Source organism: Saccostrea cucullata, unplaced genomic scaffold (genome assembly GCF_032062105.1).
Source record: "Saccostrea cucullata isolate Sc308-1 unplaced genomic scaffold, CSIRO_AGI_Scuc_v1 ctg7495, whole genome shotgun sequence".
Taxonomy (NCBI): domain Eukaryota; kingdom Metazoa; phylum Mollusca; class Bivalvia; order Ostreida; family Ostreidae; genus Saccostrea; species Saccostrea cuccullata.
Genome location: NW_026927269.1, coordinates 1 through 24653, shown reverse-complemented (window position 1 = coordinate 24653; position 24653 = coordinate 1). Strand labels below are relative to the sequence as shown.

Below are 24653 nucleotides of genomic sequence, written 5' to 3'. Positions count from 1 at the left end.
TCAATATTGTTTTGCCGAGAAAACGGGTATTCCCTTTCAAAGAGATCCAGGTTAACAACATTAATAGGATATGCTTGCTACTTCTAGGCACTTGATTCCACCTCTGGAATTTTTGGGGGTCCGTGTTCTGTTTACAAATTAGTCATGGCTGTATGTTTTCCTAGATCTATCACTCTATGTGATCTATATTATTTGTTTTAACTAAATTGTGTGATATTAGTTGAGTCACCTAAATCTTTGGAGCTACTTTTTAGCGATTTTTTTATTCAAAGAGGCGTAAAAATCATAGCAATTCTTTTTACATTTCAACCATGTTTTTTTAAAGCCAAGAACTTAATTATAGCGAGTATAAATAAAAGAAATAATATCAAACATGATTGAAGGTCAAATAAGTCTGCCTTTCTCAAATAAAACAAGATAATATCAGATCTGGATGCATTTTTCTTACATTATGCAATATCCAAACATTAAAATGTGCGAGAGTTTAAGTGTGTTTTAAGCGTTTCTTAATTTTTAGAAAATAACTTCTTCATTGATGCTCAAGATATTTGTAGTTTTGTTAAATTAAAAGACCTTTAATTGTCCTGTTGTGTCGGGACGTTATGTTTTCGTACACACATTGATAAAATGGTGTTTTTACTCCTTCTAGGCACCTGATCCCACCTTTGGAATTTTCTGGAATACGTGTTTTATGCCCTTTTCACAAACTTGTACATAAGGTTTTTAAATGTTTTATATCGATCACTGTTTCTATGTACGAGGGCTGTTCAATAAATAATGTCCTCGGTGCTCGGAAAGAAGCAAAAGACGCTTTTCAAATGATTTAGTCTAAATAATTTAACTTAATATTCTCTTTTAATTAAAACACATGTCCGTAACATTTTTTATCCAATTTTTGATTGTTTTTAAAACTTATTTTTGGGTATGACCCTTAGTATACTGGAATATGACAGATAATATGATTTCCTGGACTTGTACGAGGGTTGTCCAAAAAGTTCGTGGACAATGACGTTTTTTGTGAAAATAAATGGTTCTATATAAATCTGTTGTATATCAAAATATTTCTTATGAAAAAACAAGCCAGAATGATTTAATTATTATTGATGGAACATAATATTTTTGTAAAAATCGGGATCTTTAAAGATCCCAGATAGTGAGCAAGGACCAAGGTTAAAATGACATAAACTCTTATATAAAGTGTTCAGATTAAAATGATTATTTTCTATATAAAACAAGTCAAATATGAATAAAAAAAATTTTTTAATAAAAATAAAGAGGCTGTAATCATTTTATGATATCTTAAGTATCGCTTTTTATATAGACAGTGCAAATACTAAACAAAAACCCTAACAAATATGTTTCGAAACTCGACAGAAAAAAGCGACGTTGGCCGTCCGAACGGGGCACCGTCCGACCAAAAAATATGTTTTAATACGGTTGAAACGACGCAAGAGACAAAATATTTATCAAAACAACTCAAAATTATTGAAATATATTTAGTGTATTGATTTGAGATTGGTACTATTTTTTAACGGTGTGTACAAATTCGAAGACACTACAAGAATTTAAAAACACGTGTAATTTACTGAAAATGGAGATTTCTATTCATAACGTTGTTCTAAATCTAGCGCAGCGTCGGACTGGGCTGTGCAATTTGTGTATACAAACTGTTTATATAATGAAGCTCGTAAATTTTCGTGCATTGTTTTGAATTTTAAAAATTAAATATCTTATACTTATAGATTATTGCTAGCACTTGGAAGTGTGTTGCGCCTTAAAAAAGAAATGTAGTGTGTGTCCATGAACAAAATCCAAATATTTGACGTTATAATGAAATTAACTTAATGTCAGACTGGTCCGTGCGCACAATCTGCGATCTTTAAAGACCCCGATTTTTACAAAAAATATTAAGTTTCATCAATAAAACATAAATAATTCTAACTTAGTTTTTCATAAGAAATATTTTGATTTACAAAAAATGTATACAGAACCATTTATTTTAACAAAAACGTCATTGTCCACCACGAACTTTTTGGACAACCCTCGTATCTTCCTTTTGAAAAGTATTTTGTTTCAAGTTTCTAAAATGAAAAAAGTCAAAAGGCGAAAGACCTGGAGAATATTGTTAATTCCCCAAACTCATTACTCTTCAGGGCTTGCGGGTTTGGACGCTGTCATGAAGAAATCTAATGTAGTGGATTCCTGATTCTGGTTCCTTCCTCGCATAAACCTTTTGATTTTTTTGCAAAAATTTGCTTTCTAGTCTCCTCCAGAAATTAAACTGCCTCTCTGAATACGAATTTGAACAATAAGACCACTAAATTTAAGAAAATTGCATATAAATCTGTCTTTGTGATCTTGCAGTTCTTTGCTCTTCTCAGACCTTTGCTGTTTTTGTCAAGTACATCTTATTGTAAATTTTGTTACGAGGGTTTTAAGCAATAGATTCAAGTTTCATTATCTGTTTGAATTTCAAACAAACGTGGATGACTACAATTACTGATTTTTTTAAAAAATAATTAATTGTTTAGAAATTCTTACACGCTGTCGTTTTCACTCATTTTTTCAAAACATAGGGTGACCTTTGAGTACTAAACTTTTTTAATGTCAAATGTTTCTTTAAAACAGTATGAACTACCCCCGAATTGATGTATATCATTTGCTATGTGTCTTAAAATCAATCTGTTGACTTTTGCCAAAACAGTACATTCGTTGTTATAAGTACTTGTTGCCAAGGACGGTACCCACTTTTGATGCCCATTTTATAACTTTTTATCATTTAATCCACCTGCTCATTTGTCTATAAAACAGACATTGGTTGCTGTAACTTTCACATATTTAAGTGAATATTTCTTTGGGATTTTTAACAAGTTCTACAGCAGCTTTAATGAAGCGTTTAATTTCACTGTAGTTTCCTGATTCTTTACCATTCATTTTTAATGCAGTGTCTCGAATAGCCCTTGCTTCCCAGCTTCCCAGCTTTTCAAAATGATGTGATGAAAAGTGGTCACATAAACTGTTATAAATTCATTAGAGATTCAATAATGAGAGAAAGTCAAGCTTAATGTCATATGATATCTGTATTGTATGTTCAGGACATTATTTATTGAACGACCCTCGTACTCCTTTTTTTTTTATCTACGTGTAGCACCAAAAATATCCAATTTACTTGATTTTTAATTTTATAATTAGGTTCCTCTTGTATAACCACTCAAAATAGGTGGAGTCTATTAGAATGAACGATATTCACTTAGAAAATTTTGTGTGTATATATTCTAATGAATTTCATTTCTCACTAATGGAAATTAAAGAACAAGACGTAGGATACAACACGTACATGTACTTTAATCAAGAGCTGTAGGAAGTGTTAGGGAAATAAACTCTTATTTATTGTTTATTTTTGTAGATACCAAAATAGACTTTTTTCAGGAAATTGAAAATCGAAATGTTTGTGAAATTTCTGCATTTCGGTTAAGAACCCTTATGGAGCATGCCTCAAAATAAAGCTTGCTGTTCTAAATTTTCTCTTTTTTCTACAAAATATATTCTAAATATCGTTCATCTTCAATAACCTAGCCTTTTATGATAAAGCGCTTCCTTTTTTCTAAAACAAAGAATGAAGGCGTACAAGGTGAAGACAATCCCCTCTTTAAGAGAGGACATTTCTGAATTCTTCACGTTCATGAAAAGTTACATGTACAAATATTGTCAAAATCATTTTTGACATATTTTGCTTCCTTTAGTTTATTGAATAGCTTATCGATAATTTTTTTTTTTCTTAGGTTCTTAAGTTTTATGTGAAAAAATAGTCATGTTATGATGTTTTAATTTAAAAAATATAAAACATACTTTAGGATATATTTTTTTTTAGAATTTTCGGAAAGTTATCTCTAATATCAGAGGGTCTTTATACCTTTTAAAAATTCTAACGTCATTTAAATTTTAAACAAAACACACGATAATTTATCTCTTTTTTTCAATAACACATGCATACTACATAGTTTCAAAAGTCTTTTATCAAGAAGGTTTTCATTTTCATATTCGTCTAGGGGGGTCATCTATGGGTCTTGACTGGAAGGACACATTTAGAAAGCGTGTTGAGGAGTGAGGGGTAATCGGCGTTCCTAGATAGCCGCTACCAGTGTCTAGTCTCTGTTTCTGTTCTCTCTTTCTATTGAAGACAAATAATAAATAGTGAATATTGATCTGAAAAAAAATATTCATTTCATATCAACCTACAAAACCAAAATTACAGAGCTTCAAAATGGACTTCAATCATTATTCAAACATGTATTTTAATTATCGAAATTTTTTGTTTATCCATTTTTTTAATTAATTAATTATTCATTATGATGTACTTTTTTTTAATCGATGTGTATTTAATCATGTACATGAAAACAGTACAGCATTTAAAATGACAAGAAAATAATAAACTACACACACAAAAAGACAAAAAAGTATCTAAAAATCTATGAGAATTTACAAACAAATATATGTTATTTTTTTATTTCATATTTATCATTTTTAATCATTTTATTTTTTTATGTATTTATTCATTTATCATGCAGAAGAGGCCTTTTATTTATCAGATAGAAATTATGACGATACACTGTACTTTATCGCTACATGTAGACAAATTACCCAATTTAATGTTTACCTCTTGTTTCTACGCCTGACTGTCCCAATTATTACAAAGAAGACGAACACTATCAGGAAAAAGACACTGCAGATGACAAGCCAGTGACGCAGTTGTAGGTTTTCAAAGAAGGTTTCTAATTTTGATGCTGCATTGCTGGAAGCTTCTAAAAGTTGGCTGCTGTGACTCGTGCCAAGAACTTTGGCAGTACTCGTCTCAAGAATAGGGAAAGTTGTTTCTGTTTAATTTACGTATAGTATATATATTGAACAGTGGATGGATGTCTTAGATGAATAGATAAATATTTACTACGGTGGCATATATTTCTGCCCCCTACATGCAAGATAAATTATGTTAACAGGCAACATAATTATGTAGACATGCAGCATATTTATGTCAATATTTAAGTTATTTATGTTGCTATGCAAGTTACTAATCTTATTTCAAATATGGTTAAATTTTACTTACTTATGCCCGACATTCGTAGGTGCAAGATGCAACATAATGCCACAATAATTTACAGTAAAAATTGTCTAATCCGAACATCACTGGTTCCGAAGAAATAAGCCGGGTTTTAAAACATTAATTTCGTATTAGACAACATTTTAAACAATTGAACTCTATGGAAATGACTTAAAAATTAATGTACATCGTATCAGGCAAGATTATGGATTAGACAAAATCCGGATTAGACAAGTTTCACTGTAGATATCTTCTTTTTTTTACCTTTTGGGCATCCGTAGATTTTATCACATTCTGATTCTAAACACTGGCATTGTCTTGTACATCTTGGCCCAAAATAATTTTGAGGACACGGATTTGAACAATTCTTGCCATGTGATCCTACACATTCTGAGACAAAAAATGTTTTGTAACGCTAATTTAATAATTAATTTAGAATTTTATTAGATAATGATTGATTGATTGAATTGGAATATTCTGCTCAATGTCTTAAAAATACCTTAAATATATAAACATCACATATGTGATTATCGCCGAAATATGGCTAAAAGACAATATACTCAATCAATCAATCACATGTGATTGAAATTATTTTCAATTATAGTCTGGAAAAATGTCAATCACGAATACGAAAAAAGAAAAATGCTGATGTGAAGCCTACCATAACAATCCCCATCCTCTTCAAAATAACTGGTGCAACAGGTCATAGAACCGCTGAAAAATGCAAACGGGTGTTATATTAAAGGTAATTAGGGTTTATGTCGTTAATCATGTGCTTCAGAAATGCTGCCGATATTCATTAGTTCTGATGAAAGCGCGGGGGAGGAGGATAAACTAGAAAAGTTGTCTCTGGAAAGACTCAAAGTCATCATTTAGTTGTTATAGTTTGTCCCAACCGTCTATAGCAGTGAAAATTTCAAATATTTAACAAATGTAGCAAACTCTGGTGTCTTATTTTCAGTCCGCCGCATATGTTAGAAAATGCGATTGACATTGCCTTTTCTAAAATATATACTGAAATTCAAAAGAAACGCAACAAGCAGTAATCTACAAATGTTTGAATTTTTTATCTAATGATTTTCAAAAAAGAATACAGTGAGGCTTAACTCACTTTTCAGAACATCAGAGATTTGATAAAAGTGTTAAATGTTTATCTGTTGACTTTACAAAGTAACATATGACTGTTAAAACACCCCCTCCCATCCATTCAATTACAACAATTGCAGCTTAATTTTTACGATGCAGTATATCGAGATCTAAGGGAAGGAATTATTCTTAGCCATTTTTAAATGCCTGTTTTTCAGATGATTAGGTCGAATTTTCTCTAACTTTGCGCATTGTAGTAACCCTTGGACTTCCGGTCCAAGGACTTTCATTTATGCATACGATACGTAAGACCCCGTTGAGGAGTAATGTAGTGTATTTTTGCATCATGAACTCTCCATCACCTTTACTTTGAGATTTTCCAGCTAGACTTGAGCCATTTTCAAGAAGCCTTAGCTTCGTTACGGGAAACGAAAGGAGATTTTATTTATTGAAATATTGCTGCATTACTTAAGATGAACAGTACAAACCCTTGAAACGCCATAATAATTGCCAAATGTTTTGTTAAACATGCAAAAAAAAATCGTCCAACCGATAAATTACCGATATTTACCAAATTGACGATATCCATAATTTTAAGATACAAAATTCTTTACTTTACATAATTATTTCCCCCCAAAAGTAAGGTGTTGCATTTTTTTTTTTGCTTTTCAGTATATAAACAGGGACCGATCTTATTCAAACGTCTAGCACCAGATAATGATTACTGTTGCCATGGAAGCGAACTTTGAAGCGAGGTTTGACCAAGCCACTCACAAGAAGGTCACGTTCTGCATCAAAAGCAAGACTGGTTGAACACATCTGTGCAAGTTTGAACCAGTTAGGTTGATATATTAATGAAAACACTATAATACTAGACTGGTTTCCATTTAACTTTTTTTTCCATATTTCAACCAACTGAGCATTTTCCCTGATAATAGATTTACGGAGGTATAAAGAAATTATTATTTGAAAACTTATTTGAAATGCATTGCCAGTTGAGAGATACAGCAATGTACTATTGCAAATGACTGCTTGGGTTTCTGATTGACAATATCTATGTTGTTTTTGGAGACCAGGTCTTCCAACAATCTATTGGAATTCCCATGAGTACCAATTGAGCCCCGTTATTAGCAGGCCTATTTTTGTATTCATACGAAGCATGATTTGTGCAAAATCTTATGCATGAAAAGATCTGTGGCCTTCAACTCGATATTTCCATTCTGATGTCGATACGATATATCCTGGAGAGCTTGAGCTGAAAGATACCACAGAATCTGACACATCTGTTTCTTATTTGGATATTTTACTTGAAAAGACGTCAATGGTAATCTAACAACCAAGCTCTATGATAAAAGTGATGACTTTAACTTTTCTATCGTCAACTTCCCTTACTTATGCAGCAATATACCTTCATTACCTGCATACGGAGTTGATGTATCTCAGTTGATTCAATACGCAAGAGCATGCTCTACGTATGAACAATTTCTAAAACAAGGTAAATTATTGACAAACAAGATGACGAAACAAAAATATCAGCAGTCTTGTTTAAAGTCATCATTTCTAAGTTCTATGGTCGATACAATGACCTTGTGACCGGTCGGCAGGGAATGCCCACTCCTTTATGGCACCTGATCCTACGTCTGATGTGTTGGAGGTCCGTGTTTGCTCTGCTCCTGTTTTGTATTGTTTTATGGACTTTTGATCTTAAATACTGTTCGTTATCTCCATATGATTCATATAACTGCATGTATTACCATTTTGAAATAGTAATTAAACTGACAAAAATATTTCAAGGAGAAATACTTATGTATAAACGGTTGATTATATCTCTGAGGCTAAAAGTTTAATTAAACATAGTGATTTGCTACTTACTCGGAATGCATACACCAGTTACTCCTCATAGGAATAGTTGTTCCTTGCAAACAGTAACACCATAAAGCTAGACGAGTCAGTAAAAACGTTGCCATTTTTTGTGCTTACATCTCCTAACGTAATGTTTTTGTGTGTTTTCATGTATAAGCATCCGTCAATCGGAAAATGCTCCTTCGAGAGAATATTAAACAGTTATTTGAAAAATGTATTCTTAACTTGTAGAACACAATTTTATTTCCTTATTTATAAAAATACATGTATTGAATTAAATGCTATCAATCGAAATATATAATATACTAGAGTTCATAATGTATCAGTATATCAAGCTAATCAATGCATGCATATGTTGCATTTATAAAATACAGGATGTAAATTAATTAAAGATTAAATATACATTTAGTATATCAGATTTTTTAATATAAACTGCCAAGCGGTCCATAAATAATTTCCTTCATTAACACCTAAGAGCAAATTTCTACATGATTTCATGTTTCAATATACCAGCAGCGAATTTAGTGCTTTCACAATGGGGAGCGTCTCTTTAATCGGAAAAATATCACTTTGATACTGAACCTTTTTCCCAAATTCGAAAATCTTTTTTAAGCATGGCAATATTTCTTATGGATATCAAAACAGATAAATAGAATTGTTTATCTGATGCAGTTTTATAAATGTGTACAAAGTCTAATTGGAATGGAACCAAACCTCCTAGACTGAACAAAAGTTTACAGTCAACTTAGAAAGATAGATGGGCACATTGCAATGACATATAGTAGCTTTTTATCCTCTGCCAGCAAACTAAAAATACTGAGCTCAAGAAGGGGGTACAATGTTTGCACTATAAATAATTGCAGCTGAAGGTAGCATTTGCTTCTAGTAGTATTTTACAAATTATTTTCTCTGACATAAAAGCTTTTTTTTAAATTTGAAAACAGGCAAATATAAATATCACATCAAATACTTTTAATATAACAATAACAATCATCAATATTACATGAAGGATTATTCAATATAGTCAAAATCAGCTGGAATTCCAAACTGTTTATCAATCACACTTTTCTTCTAATTGGAACTTATTTTTAATTCAAGACTAAATAGAAAAAACATTATATGCAAGAAAGAATAAAGAGTTTGTCAATGAATTACAAAGTAACTTATAAAACAACACTTGAAATAACTGTCCCTCACCACTTTATTTTGACTAAAATTAACTTTATGAAGGAAAAAAAGACTATCAATAGTCGAATATTTCTAGTTTGGACTTTCAGATGTTTAACTTACAAACAATGAGATGACATAAACTGAACCTTTTGAGCATAGGATAAAATGTTTGCAATAATTAAACCTGGTGTAATTTTAGTAATTTTCCTCTGGGAAACTTTTTTCTGGTATGAAATATAAAGTCATAGTTTGTCTGTCTGGAGCAATTTAGATATACATGTAAGCACTGCTACTTCTTATTGAAAGGACAAAAATAAGACAGAATTGACTCATGTTTGTTTCCTTTAGATTTTCCATTTATATTCCTGATAAGACTTTGTAACCTTTTCAGGTCCTAGGCCTCCACCTTTCAGCTTGGAGTTTGTTTTCAAGAATATTTAAGTCTCATTACATGCACCAGGGACATATATACAATATATGGTTAGTATATAGGTCCATGCATGCACTTAAAACTTCCTCTCACCTGTGTAATAGAGACTTGTTTAAGTCATTTCTGACTTACCTGTCCAGCGATTAGCTGCCTCTTTGGCCTCGCCAGTTTGTTTGATTACTGCCTCTAACACCTCGGGATCACATTCACGATATTTCTCTTTTTTCTCTGTAAAGAAGCTTTTTCCTGTTTGTTCACCTTTATCTCTGAGAGAATTTTAGATATTTTGTCCTCTAGTTCAAAATTTTTTTTACATTAATAGCTGGAGTAAACTTAGTTAGCCCGGATGTGTCAATCATATCAAGTTATACTGGAATATGCAAAATGACAAAATAAAATTGAGTAAAAGTCACAGAATCTTCCTTTCCAACTTAAGCTTTCTTTACAATATCCTCCGTCCTTTTAGTTATTTTTTTAATGTCTATTTATATATTCATCTTTTTTTGCAGAAGAGACCTTTTATTTAACAGATAGAACATTTATAATGATACTGTATTGATACATGTAGACAAATTATCCAATTCAATTTTTTACCTCTTGTTCCCCAGTTATTACTTAGACAAAACAATACTTCCAGAAAAAAGAGACTGCAGATGACAAGCCAGTGTCGAAGTTGCAGGTTTTCAATGAAAGTTACTAAGAACAAATACGGTATTAGCAGTAATTGACCGCAAATTATACGATATTTTAATCTTCTTTGTATCGTTTGTAATGTAACGATGTTGTGCATTTATGGGGTGCCGTTTTGGTATTTACTGCCAACAAGTGATATCACCTATTCAATTGATGATATCACCTATTCGAATAAGTGATATCACCTATTCAGATTTCGAATAGGTAATATCACCTATTAGAATAGATGATATCACCTATTCGAATAAGTGATATCACTTATTCAAATAGGTGATATCATCTTTTTGATTTGAATTGGTGATATCATCTATTCGAATAAGTGATATCACCTATTCAAATTATTTATGAAATAACAACAGCTCCCAGGACTATAGGTTCCTAAATTTTATATACTTTCATTTTCGTATTATAACTCATCACTCTAGGAGACAATAGATTACAGTTTTTGCATTTAATTTTAATCAACCTTTTTAGAAATTGTAGTTTGTTTTGCTCACAAATTTATTTATTTCACTTATCTGTCATGTAAACTTTAAGAAAAATTGAAAAAATGCATGAAAACTGGATAGTCCGAATTTTCTTGGTTCCAGTGGTAATCTTTATATTACAAGGAGCTTTCATTATTTATTGTTGTAAGAAATTCAAATAGGTAATATCACCTATTCATATAGGTGATATCACCAATTCAAATTGAATAGGTGATATCACCTATTCATTCCCAATAGGTGATATCACCAATTCGAATAGGTGATATCACCTATTGGAATAAGCGATATCACCCTTTTGAATAGGTGATATCACCTATTGAAAATCAATAGGTGATATCACCAATTCGAATAGGTGATATCACTTTTTGCCAGTAAATACCAAAACGGCGCCTCATATGCATTGGAGTTAGTAAGATGCGAACTAAATTCTACGGGCACAAAAATGACGTATTTTTTCACTAAGACGTCACTGCATTAATATGCGCTAAACATGTTCCTTTAAAATTGTTTAATTAAAGTAAAAAATGAATAATCTTAGTTAAAAATATACCCTTTCACATGCAACAACTACTTTTATACTTCGCATATGGTACATATCTCAGTCTACTATAAAAGGAGTGTTGGTTGTCAACTGTGATTAATATGAATTTTGCAAAAGTTAAATACGGAATAAGATATTTTACCGATGTAAGTGGAACAATGGGAGGATAGAAGTATCAAAGAGGGTTTTATTTAGCGAACATAAGAAAGTTTCACTATTTCTGGCCAGAACTGATTATAAGACGCTATGAGGAGGCATATGAGCATGGACGAAAGCTCCAGAGCAGTAGGGAAGCTGGATGCTGGCAAACCACAACAAGCAGAAAGACTTCGTGTTTCCCAAATCGTTAGCCTTTTATGGAACCGAAATTGTCTAAGAAGGCTAAATTCGGGACATCATCGCTCTCTCTTCCCCACCAAAAAATATTCTTCCAACACTACACTGCTTAGATCATTGCATTAAGATATAAATGATGACTATTATGTTGTTTTAAAGGTGCATGGACACAGATTTGAAGTTAATATAATCTGTATAATATCACGACTTATATATTTTAATAGCATTTCACACAAAAATACAGTAATGATTTTCTTTCATCTTAAAGTTATTGAGACTTCAAATTTTTGGAAAAATACTTTTTTTGTGGATTGAAGTCGTAATACTGCAATAAAATAAGAACAAAACTACAAGAGAAAAGACATATACACAGTTTATTTCTTTTTCTTCCAGTTCTTCTGTTGCACTTTAAATTCATTTAGCTTTTATGCTATCAACTAAAGCCGAGAGACATTCCTGGATGATTACATATAAATAACAATTATTATAATGATAAAAATAAAAAATAATAATAATAATAATAAAAAGAACGACGACGACGTATTGACAAAATTAACAACTTAACAACAAATTAACAACAAAGTCCTAGCGAGTAACTTTTTTGCTTTTCAGATTATGTCGGATTCACGTTAAACGTATGAAGTCGCGTCTTAAAAAATGCTTCGTTAAATCTCGACGTTCTGCTATAAAAAGAACAGCATAGAGCTTTACAATGCATGCATTTAGTATTACGTAAACAGACTGTAAATTATATACCATTTATTTCTAAAATAAAAAAAAAATTCTAAGCTTTTAAAATTGTTTTCAACAAAGCGAATCTTAAACGCGGCATTTTTGGTTAATACTGTACCTTGTTCTTCTGATGCTGAACTGCTTGAAACTTGTAAATGTCGACTGCTTTGACTTTTGTCAACAACATTTGCAGTGCTTGTCTCAAGAATTGTGAAAGTTGTTTCTGTTGAATTTATACAGTGTATATGAACAATGAATGGATGTCATAGAGAAGGTTTGATGAATAGATATAATTATTTTAGATATACCTTTAGGACATCCGTAGATTTTATCACATTCAGATTCTAGACACTGGCATTGTCTTGTGCATCTTGGCCCAAAATAATTTTGAGGACACGGATTTGAACAATTCTTGCCATGTGATCCGACGCATTCTGAGAATAAAGTGTATTAATTGATATTTATTGTGCTAATTTAATGATTAAGAATTTGTATGGATAATAATTAATAATTGATTTGTTTAATTGATTGATTTGAGTGGAATTTACTGGTTTAGTCTTAAAAATATATTTAAAAATAGATACCACATGTGATTGTTATTATTCTTAATAAAAGTCTTGAAAAATGTCAATCACGATGTACTTTTTTCGAAAGATGATGAAGTAAAGCTTACCATAACAATCACCATCCTCTTCAAAATAACTGGTGCAACAGGACATAGAACCGCTGAAATGCAAATGGGTGCTATGTTACGGGTTATTAAGGTTTATGCCATGAATCTGTCCTTCAGAAATGCTCTTGATACTCCGTTTATTTGCCAGTTAACAAATGACGATTATATACATTGTATACATTTTATGCTTTAATTAAGAGGTTAGTAAAACAGGTCAGGGTTAACGAACAATGATCAGCCTAAAATAATGTTGAAACAATATAGGGCCTAAAAATTTACGAATATGCAAAAATTTCGGACCCACGGCCAAAAACTATTCCAGTGGTAGGATCAGGTGCCAAGGAGGAGTCGGGATCCCCTGTCGTCCGGTCACATCCGCCTTGAACCCTATATATTCATCAGATAGTATGAAAATCGTAAAAGCAGACCTAACAATTGTTACGAAACACGTCACCAAAATAGAATTAAGTCATTATAACGAACATTCAATTTACACAAAAGCGGTTGTTGAGATCCCTGTGAATTCAATTTATCTATCAGTAGCCTGTCTCAGTTTACTGGGAGCATACTCTTTTCTATCAAGTAAGTTAGGAGGACAAACACATTTATTACACCTCATTATAAATATTCTAAACAACGCGTTATCTGATTGGTTCTAAGTTATCACGTGATCGGGCCGTAAAACTTCATATTCCCCGGCCGTCGGCACGCTTTTCATCATATTCCACCTCTTCGGAACACTTAGTGTATTTTCCCGCAATTTAGTTCTCGTTCGTTGAACGAAAACTCCCGAGAAAATTAGACGTCACAATAGCCTGGTTTACGTCATAAAACTGATGATAATGTGTTGACCAAAGGGTTTTATAGTAACTTTACGTAAACCAGAAGTCTCTGTCGAGACTGAAGCTCTACTGGTTTGTACTTATAGCAAAGGAAGAGAAAAGTACTTTATGTTCTTAGTGTAGTCTACTTGTGTGCCAAGTTATATTGAAATCAGACCAAAACTGTAGGAGGAGTAGCATTTTGAAACAATTTTACAGAAATTTCTATTTTTAGTAACCACGGCAACACCGTTCATGGAAATCAAAAACCAATAAACCTAATTATGTATCTTAGTGCAGTCTACTTGTTTGCCAAGTTATATTGAAATCAGACCAAAACTGTAGGAGGAGTAGCATTTTGAAAGAAATTTCACAGAAATTTCTATTTTTAGTTACCATGGCAACACCGTTTATCGAAATCAAAAACCGATACACAGAATTATGTATCTTAGTGTAGTCTACTTGTTTGCCAAGTTATATTGAAATCAGACCAAAACTGTAGGAGGAGTAGCATTTTGAAAGAAATATAACAGAAATTTTTATTTTTAGTTACCATGGCAACACCGTTTATCGAAATCAAAAACCGATATAGAGAATTATGTATCTTAGTGTAGTCTACTTGTGTGCCAAGTTATATTGAAATCAGACCAAAACTGTAGGAGGAGTAGCATTTTGAAAGAATTTCACAGAAATTTCTATTTTTAGTAACCATGGCAACACCGTTTATCGAAATCAAAAACCAATATACAGAATTATGTATCTTAGTGTAGTCAACTTGTGTGCCAAGTTATATTGAAATTAGACCAAAACTGTAGGAGGAGTAGCATTTTGAAAAATTGTTTACAGACAGACGGACAGACGGACGGACGGACGCCGGACGCATTACTATCGCATAAGCTCTTCTGGTCTCTGACCAGTAGAGCTAAAAATGAAAGTGAATTTGAGAGCGGTTCCGAATTCGAAAGTCTATGTTTATATATTTCAAAGATTTTGCTTGTTTCGGTATAATAAACAATTCATTGCATGAATGTTCGGGAAACATAAAGACTTATTCAGCCAAGAAAAATCATATTCCCCGAGGGCTTTGCCCGAGGGGAATATGATATTTCTTGGCTGAATAAGTCTTCATATTTTTCTCACTATCATGCAATAAATGTATAATGTGACAGCAAATTATATATCTGAAGCCTGAAGTCATCTCGTCTTTCATACAGTTAAGTTGTTAGTTTGCCCTTGTCGTCTAAAGGCGGTGGAACTTTCAAATATACTCACCGTCAATAGAAACGCAACACCCTAATTTTAGGGTGAAATTTAAATACAGGTTATAACTATGTACCAAAAAAGTTAGGACATCTTTTACTTTGCCAAATCATTATTTAACGGTTGAATGAATTTCTTTCCATTACCGGAAGTTGCTTTTTAGCCCTCTTAACAAAATTAAAAACCTTGCATTTATACTGAAATTTTAAATAATATTTTCGGTTTTCAAGGTTTTGTAGCTGTTAATCATAAGTATTGTACTAAAAGGCCGGGGAAAAAATCCTTCTTTCTTTACCGGATGTGATGCCTATATTTCCTCAAAATGACTGATTTTCATTGCTAATGCTGGAAATTCTCAAAATAAAGAAAAAAAGAGTGCAGATGCAAATATACACTATATCACGACTCATCAGGCTCATGTGTTTCAATAGCATAAATGACAGTTTCTTGACCGGAAGTCCAAAAGTTGCTACACTACGCCAGGTTAGAGAAAATTCGACCGCAATATCTGAAAATCATGTATTCAAAAATGCCCAAGAATATTAATTTCGCTCAGATTAAGACATTAATAAACTTAATGCATGGTAAAAATCGGGCTGCATTTGTTGTATATGGCGGACTAGCACGTTTTCATTAAATGGTCGGAAGGGGGGATGTTTTAAGATTTACTGGGTATTTGTTTCTTTTTAAGGTCTAAAAATAACATTTAATGTTTAAATGGAGCATTATTTTTTGGTAAATTTACTTTTTACCTAAATATATTCATTTTTAATGTTATCATTAAACTTTAGAAGGTAAAACATAACTCTTAAAACATCCCCCCTTCTTGCTATCAGTCATTTTGAGGAAATATAGGCATCACATCCGGTAAAGAAAGAAGGATTTTTTTTCCCGGCCTTTTAGTGCAATACTTATGATTAACAGTTTCAAAACCTTGGAAACCCAAAATATTGTTAAAATTTTATCAAAAATGGAAAATTTTGAATTCTGTTAAGAGGGCTAAAAAAGCAACTTCCGGTAATGGAAAGAAATTCATCCAACCATTAAATAACCGATTTGGCAAAGTAAAAGATGTCCTATCTTTTTTGGTACATAGTTATATAACCTGTATATAATTTTCACCCTAAAATTAAGGTGTTGCGTTTCTATTGACGGTGAGTATATAAAACAAATGTAGCAAACTCTAGTGTCTTATTTTCAGTTTGCTGGGTATATTATAAAATGTGATTGGCATTGGCTTGTTTGAATTCATTTAAACAGGTAACAGTATTATTCTAACACCCTTGCATCAGGTGATGATTACTGTTACCTGAGAAGCGACATATGAATTGAGTTTGACCAGCCATTCACAAGTCGCTTCGGAAGCAAAACGTAATTTTGGGCCAGTTCCATAGGCGTCCGAACCGGGGGGAGGGGGGGGGGCTAGAGGCCACTTTTTTTTGCAAAAAATAGATATAATATATAGGCATTGAAAATTGGGGCTAAACTTTGTGTTTGTTTAGCCCCCCCCCCTCCACTTTTGATTAGCCCCCCTTTCCGATTTTAGGCTAGTTTACCCGTAACTGGTATGCATCGACAAAGAAACAAACACAAAATTGATATATACGTGTAAAATTTTTCATTAAACAATTTCAAACTCGGTCAGTAAGCATTTGAGCACATCCCGCGTAAAAGATTGACGAGGTAAATGTTATGTTTGAAGTTTTCAATTAAGTTTCAATTGATTACTTATCTGAAATGCATCAACTGAGAGGTAATTTGACTGTTATTACATTTTGAAAAAGAATTTTCTATAGTTCTAATGACAAAATCTTATGACAAAAACATTAAAGACGAATATTTTTTTAAGGTTTTATTATAAATGATACAAGTGTATCCTTGAATTTAATGGCAAAGTGTTACATGTATAGCTAGCTATTCATCTATATATCTAAGAAGTGAGTATAAACGGTTGGCTGTATCTTTGAGGCTAAATGTTTATGAAACATTATAGTGATTTGCCACTTACTCGGAATGCATACACCAGTTAATCCTCATAGAAATCGTTGTTCCTTGCAAACAGTAACACCATAGAGCTAGACGAACCAGTATAAAGAACGTTGTCATCTTTACGCTTACATCTTCTAACGGGATGTTTTGTGTGTTTTCATGTAAGCATCTGTCAATCGGAAAATGCTCCTTCGAGGGGATATTAAACACTGTTATTTAAATTATATTCTTATTAACTTATAGAACACAGTTTTATTTCCTTATTGCTTTAAATACATGCATTTAAAAATAAATGCTATTAATTAACGGTAAATATATGTACTACATATCATGAAGTATATCAATTGAATCAAATCATATGTTGCATTTAGGATGCAAAATAATTAAGGATTAAATATCATAATATATATCATCGTATATATATTTTTTTTTATAAAATGCCAACAGCTGGATCCATAAATAATGATGTTTAGGAAATTTTCCTTCGGTAACTCCTACGAGAAAATTTCTACAACATTTTATCAATAAACCAGAAGCGATCGAATTTAATATTTTCACAATGGGAAAGCGACAGACAAAATAAACAGAAAACGAAATTGAAAACTAGGCGTCTCTTTACTATGTAAAATGACTTGTACACTAAACAAACTCCCCAGAAATTCTTTTTTAAGCATGGCAACATTTCTTATAGATATCAAAAACAGATAATAGAATTGTTTATCCTGATGCAGTCTACTAAATGTGTACCAAGTTTAATTGGAATTGGACCTAACCTCCTTGATTGAACAAAATTTTAAAATCAAACTAGAAAGATAGACTGGCACAAAGCCATGGCATATGAGCTTTTTATTCTCTGCCAGCAAGCTATAAAATATTAATATAGAGTTAAAGAATCGGGAAAAGGTTGCCAATGCACAAAAGTATGCGTTCTGTTCAAACATATTTCAACATTTGCTTATAGCAAGGATTTAACAAAAAAATTTCTGTTAGAATTGAAAGATTATTTTTTAATTAGAAAACAGGCAAACATAAAAATATCACATCAAACACTTGTAATATAACAATAATAATCATCAATATTAAATGAAGGATTATTCAATATAGTCAAAATCATCTGGAATTCCAAACTGTTTATCAATCACGCTTTCCTCAAACTGGAATTTATTTTTAATCCACGACTTTATGGAGAAAACATTATCTGCAAGAAAGAATAAAGAATATGTGGATGAATTTCATACTGCAATTTTTTTTTTTAAATGAAAAAAATTCTTTCTCCCCTTCATTTCCACTTAAATTAACTTCATGAAGGAATAAAGTGACCCGCCACAGCATGATACGCCCATCAAATATTGTTCAATAATCATACATTGGTTAGGATGCAAGAAAATCAGGTAGCCTTGATTAACAGATTGACACAGATTTCATTATCTAATTTCCATTTCTTATTATACATCTCTAAGAGACTTACAGTGTAGGGATTGTGTATAACAAATAATACTAGTGAGACATGACTGCAATTTGTCGCAAATATATAAAAATTGAAATATAATTTTTTTTTTTTTTAATGAACACATGTATAATTAGTTTTAATCATATTATACAACACTAATTTAGTTTTAATCATACACTAGAACATCAATTGAAAGATCTTTATCTGGACTAGCCATCAAGAGCTCTTAATTAACACAAGCATCTTTTTGCCCAACTCCCAAGAGATAAATTAAGATAACAGCTGCATCAGATCTAGAGATGCTCTTAGCTCCTGACAATAAACTCATTAATTTCTCTCTAATTTGACATGCAAATTTCTGCTATCAAAATTCTTCTTGATCAGTGCTTGATAATTATGCCCATGGGACAAACTGAATTCCTCTCAAAGCATAAACATTTGTTACAGATTGCTGTAAAGTATATAATGAAAAAATAAGTTTTTACTTAATTTAACGTTTTTTAATAAGGATACAACTATATTTTTACATTTTTTAGGATTATGAAATTTAGAATTTAAAAGACATAGTTTTTTTTTTAAAAATTCACTTTAATTAAAGGTCACAGTGACCTTGAAATAGGCCACGACACACCTTCTACTTTAGATGTATACTTTTGCCAAGTTTGAAAGCTCTAGGTCTAATAGTTTTCTAATTATGAGCCAGACAGGATTTTTCCATATTTTGCTATAGCATCTTTGTTGCAAATATATAAAAATTGAAATATAATTTTTTTTTCAATGACCACATATATAATTAGTTTTAATCATATTATACAATACTAATTTAGTTTTAATCATACTCTAAAACATCAATTTGTTTTAATTACATTACATCAATTGAAAGATCTTTATCTGGACTAGCCATCAAGAACTCTTAATTAGCACAAGCAACTATGAGGCCATTTCTTTTTGCCCAACTCCCAAGAGATAAATTAAGATAACATCTGCATCAGATCTAGAGATGCTCTTAGCTCCTGACAATAAACTCATTAATTTCTCTCTAATTTGACATGCAAATTTCTGCTATCAAAATTCTTCTTGTCAGACCAGTGCTTGATAATTAAGCCCATGGGACAAACTGAATTCCTCTCAAAGCATAAACATTTGTTACAGATTGCTGTAAAGTATATAATGAAAAAATAAGTTTTTACTTAATTTAACGTTTTTTAATAAGCATACAACTATATTTTTACATTGTTTAGGATTATGAAATTTAGAATTTAAAAGACTTAGTTTTTAAAAAAAATTCACTTTAATTAAAGGTCACAGTGACCTAGAAATAGGCCGCGACACACCTTCTACTTTAGATGTATACGTTTGCCAAGTTTGAAAGCTCTAGGTCTAATAGTTTTCTAGTTATGAGCCGGACAGGATTTTTCCATATTTGGCTATAGCATCTTTATTAAAGGTCAGAGCGACCTACCTTTTGTGCGCAACACACCGTCTACCCAAGAAGTATAAGTTGACAAAGTTTCATAATCCTAGGCCTAATAGTATTCAAGTTATGAGCCGGACAGGAATGGACAGACGGACAGACGGACAGACGGACATGAAGCCTATAACATAATACGTCCCGTCTTACGACGGGTGTATAAAAAAGACTATCAATAGTCAAGTGTTTCTAGTTTAGACTTTCAGGTGAGATGACATAAACTTAACCTTTTGATTTTAGGAAACAATGTTTTGACCACTTCAAACAGTGTAATTTAACTTACAGAACCAATTTTTTTACCGTACGGTTACCTGAGGAGAGGGAGTGGTCAAAGTAACAGTGGTGTTATTTACCTGGAGACCCCCAATACCCAAGATGTCAAAAATCTGTGTATACGTAGCATTACACAGGAAGTCTGTGTTTGGTAATCAGGGTCAACATTACGTGTTTTGTGTCTGGTTTTGAGTGAAACTACGTAAAATAACAAGAGATGTTTGTAAAACACTTATACCCCCCTCCCCCCAAATTGGAATTTTTCTACATCCAAAAGGGCATAACTCTATCAAAAATGGTGCGATTGTACCCAAAACAGAACTTGATCTAGATATTTATCTGATAAATCTGTATACCAAATTTCATCTCAGTATGTGCAACCTCTACAAAGAAAATGAACGAAAACTGCAAATAATTGGAATTTTTCTAAGTCTAAGGGGCATAACTCTGTCAAAAATGGTGCGATCGTACCCAGAACAGAACTTGGTCTAGATATGGATATACCTCTGATAAATCTGTACGCTAAATTTCATTTCAGTATGTGCAACGATTGCGAAGAAAATGAATGGAAACTGCAAGTAATTGAAATTTTTCTAAGTCCAAGGGGCATAACTCTGTCAAAAATGGTGCGGATCATACACAAAACAGAACTTGACCTAGATATTCATGTGATATATCTGTATCCAAAATTTCATTTCAGTGTGTGCAATGGTTGTGAAGAAAATGACCGGAAACTGCAAATAATTGAAATTTTTCTAAGTCCAAGGGGCATAACTCTGTCAAAAATGGTGCGATCGTACCCAGAACAGAACTTGGCCTAGATATTTATCTGATAAATCTGTATACCAAATTTCATCTCAATGTGTGCAACGGTTGCAAAGAAAATGAACGGAAACTGCAAATAATTGAAATTTTTCTAAGTCCAAGGGGCATAACTCTGTCAAAAATGGTGCGATCGTACCCAAAACAGAACTTGACCTAGATATCCATGTGATATATCAGTATACAAAATTTCATTTCAGTGTGTGCAACGGTTGCGAAGAAAATGAACGGAAACTGCAAATAATTGAAATGTTTCTAAGTCCAAGGGGCATAACTCTGTCAAATAAGGTGTGATTGTACCCAAAACAAAACGTGACCTAGATATTCATGTGATATATCTGTATACCAAATTTCATTTCAGTATGTGCAAGGGTTGCGAAGAAAATGAACGGAAACTAAGTGGACCGACAGACCGACCGACAGACAGCAGCAAAGCAATATGCCCTCCCTTCTTCGAAGGGGGGCATAATTATTTTAATATGGAATTTATTTGTAAATTAAACGCATTCATCGAAATCATGGTAATGTTTTGAAGGAAAAAAAATAATAAGTTACAAGTATATCGTTTTAGAAAATGTTTTCCTTACATAAAAGAAAAATTCACGAGTAAAAACTACATATCAATAATATTTATCTTTTTTAATCTTCAATAAAAGAAACTTGATTTAAAAAGTCTGACTATTGAAATAAAAAAAATTATTGATCCACCTATTCGTCGTGCATGTGAACTGTGATGCATTTACCGTGATCGGAATTTCTTTTTTTATGGCCAACAATGTTGTCCAAAATATTCCACATTTTTGATTCTTCGTGTGTAAACAAAATTTTATTCTTAGAAAGATTTCTTTTCAGAATCGTTCACTATTAATTATCTTCACATTTTCATTACGTATATCTACAGACGCTAGAGGAAATTCGCGCATTAATTCTGACATCAATTTCTGTACAACATCGTGCGGATTGTAGCCATAGTAGAAAAAAAACATCTTTTAAAAACTATACTATGCCGTTTATTAGTGCTCAATATTTTTTTTTTAATTCTTATATCCCATTTCTTAAAAAATAATTTAATTCGTCGGACTTCTAATTACGGCAAATAGAGCCTGTTTCTGTGGACGCGGTATACAGATAAACGTGGACAATATAGCACTTACAATTAACAAACAGCAGTGAAGATAGAAAAGAAATATTTTATAATGTCAATATTTAAATAATCTACTTTCAATTATTTTTTTAAATAAAATTCAAACATATTAGAGTTTTCTAATCCGCGTGTATACTATGCAGGTACATGAACGCGTTTGACGCGTGACCAGGTAATTGTTTTCAAAACATGCAAACTCAGATTATCATGAAGCACAGGTAGCTGACCTGTCAATCAAATCAGAAGCTATTGTTTTTTTAATGATTGACAGGCGGTAAATTATTGATCTTGAATCAGGTAGACTTTCGGGGCGTTAACATAAAATTGGGTATTTAAGCAATTTTCCTCTGTTAAACTTTTTTTGGTATGACATATTAAAACAGTCTTGTTATAGTTTGATTGTAAGGTGTGATGTTCATATAATCATTGCTTATTGCCTATTGAAAGTATAGACAGAAATGACTTTTATGATTTTTTCTTGAGATTTTCCCTTTATATTCATGTGAAGACTGTATATAACCCTTTCAGGTCCTAGATTTTTCAGTGTTTAACCTTGGACTTTTGGTTTTCAAGAAAATTGAAGTCTGATTACCTACATTAATTTATAACTTCCTCTCTACCAATGTAAGCAAGACCTGTTTAATCGATTTCTTCCTTACCTGTCCAGCGATTAGCTGCCTCTTTAGCCTCCCCGGTTTGTTTGACTACTGCCTCTAACACCTCTGGATCACATTCCCGATATTTCTCAATCTCCTTCTGTAAGGAAGCTTTTTCCTGTTTTTTCTCCTCCAACTCAGAGAGGATTTCAGATCTTTTGTCCTATAGTTTTATAAAGTACTTAAAATTAATGGCTGTAGAAAATTTCATTAGTCTGGAAGTCATAAATTATAACAATTAAAACTGGGAAGTGCAAAATGACAAATTAAATAGAATTGAGTAAAACTCACAGTATCTTCCTTTCCAACTTTGGCTTTTTTTACACTGTCCTCCAAAAACTGCTTTCTTTCATTCAATTCTTTGATCTTGTTTGTCAAATCATCAAGTTTTCGTTTTCGCTAGAAAAAAATATGACCAACATGAAAGGACTTATGCATTGATTGGATTATTGAGAAAATGATTTTGAGACCTACCAACCCCTTAAAATAAACTTGTTTCTATGCTCAAAATAACTTTTTGGACATTTACAGATAACTTTGTCTTATATAGTTTAGGTTTCTTCGAAAAATTTGTACACAAAAGATTGAACATTGTTTCCCTTCACATGTTCAATGGGAATAATTTAAATTTGATCTCTGAACACTAAAATGATTGAGGCATATACAATCATATACAAATGAAACCTTTAAAAGTGTACCTTAATTGAGTTAAGAAAGGTAAAACAATTATTTGTGATGTGATACAGATCCTAATAAAATTACAAGATATTTTCCCATTCTATGAATATTTTATATTTACAATCAGGAAAAACTTTTATAACAAGACATTTACAGGAAGACTTGCAAGTGTTTCTAAAAAGTAAAACTGAAATACACTCTTAGTGTTTTCTAGTTGTTTATGGTAAAAAATAGAATACATAGGAATATAAAATTACTTTATCTATTTTCAATGACATAAGATCTTCCTTGTATATTTTATTGAGAACTTCCTTCCCTGGACACATGGAGTTTATATCTACTCATAAGGAATTAAATTTGCAGTATTATAACAGTTAAAACTTTGAAATAAAAGCATTATTTTAGAAGTCCACATTTAAACTGTTCAATTTCATGAAATATTGTTATGCTTGGAAAGAATCCAAGCAGGAATAAATTGTCATATTATTTTTTTAAAGCATAACATGGTTACATTTTGACTTGCTTTTTGACAGAAAACTGAGAAACGCACAGATGTTCCAATTTACCCAGTCAAACATAACTTACATTTTGACTTGCTTTATTTGGAAAGCCCCAGAAAATCAGTAGTAACTCAGTTAGTACGAACACAGATATGGCGAATTCACAGATACAGCAAAGTCATCTTGGATCCCTAAATATATAAATGTAATGAATTTCTTTTACGGTTATAACTAATTATGGATATAGTGAAGTAATTTCATAGGTCCCAGTGACTTCGCTATAACTGAGATTTGCTGTACACTGTACAGAGGTTCCAAATACTTCCAATTTCATCTTTGTCAACCATAACTTACATTTTGACTTGCTTTACTGGGAAAGGCCCAGAAATACACAGAGGTTCCGATTTTATCTGTGTCCACCATTCCATCATCGACGAGGCTGGTGAGGATTTCTTTGACGGACATTGAAGTAATCCCCT

At 32.0% G+C, this 24653-nt stretch overlaps 2 protein-coding genes across 6 annotated transcripts; both read right to left on the bottom strand.

The window, feature by feature from the left end:
* Window positions 1-3934: 3934 nt before the first annotated feature.
* On the bottom strand, window positions 3935-17323 carry LOC134273895 (platelet endothelial aggregation receptor 1-like). 5 transcript variants are annotated; one of them, XM_062756115.1, is made up of 8 exons: window positions 17200-17323; window positions 13111-13163; window positions 12746-12871; window positions 12556-12660; window positions 8057-8227; window positions 5760-5812; window positions 4658-4874; window positions 3935-4171 (listed from the first exon to the last, which is right to left on the bottom strand). In XM_062756115.1, the coding sequence occupies exons 5-8, from the start codon at window positions 8149-8151 to the stop codon at window positions 4036-4038; spliced, it is 501 nt and encodes a 166-aa protein (XP_062612099.1). In that variant the 5' UTR covers window positions 8152-8227; window positions 12556-12660; window positions 12746-12871; window positions 13111-13163; window positions 17200-17323; the 3' UTR covers window positions 3935-4035. The 5 variants fall into 5 exon arrangements, with proteins under 5 accessions (XP_062612099.1, XP_062612097.1, XP_062612095.1 ...); XM_062756113.1 differs by lacking the exons at window positions 12556-12660; window positions 12746-12871; window positions 13111-13163; window positions 17200-17323 and adding exons at window positions 5363-5488; window positions 9780-10062; XM_062756111.1 differs by lacking the exons at window positions 5760-5812; window positions 8057-8227; window positions 12556-12660.
* An 857-nt stretch (window positions 17324-18180) lies between these two features.
* Window positions 18181-24648, bottom strand: LOC134273897 (meiotic nuclear division protein 1 homolog; the record flags this gene model as incomplete). Its single annotated transcript, XM_062756116.1, has 4 exons — window positions 18181-18378; window positions 23000-23159; window positions 23288-23395; window positions 24529-24648. Coding segments are annotated over 4 exons (495 nt in total), but the record flags the coding sequence as incomplete, so codon positions are not given.
* Between the last annotated feature and the right edge of the window lie 5 nt (window positions 24649-24653).

Coding starts and splice junctions, on each gene's coding strand:
- LOC134273895 (XM_062756111.1), bottom strand. CDS start 17,297: ATGACAACGTTCTTTATACTGGTTCGTCTAGCTCTATGGTGTTACTGT. Junction 13,164..17,199: donor AACTGGTGTATGCATTCCGA/GTAAGTGGCAAA, acceptor TTTGCATTTCAG/CGGTTCTATGTCCTGTTGCA. Junction 12,872..13,110: donor AGAGGATGGTGATTGTTATG/GTAAGCTTTACT, acceptor CTTTATTCTCAG/AATGCGTCGGATCACATGGC.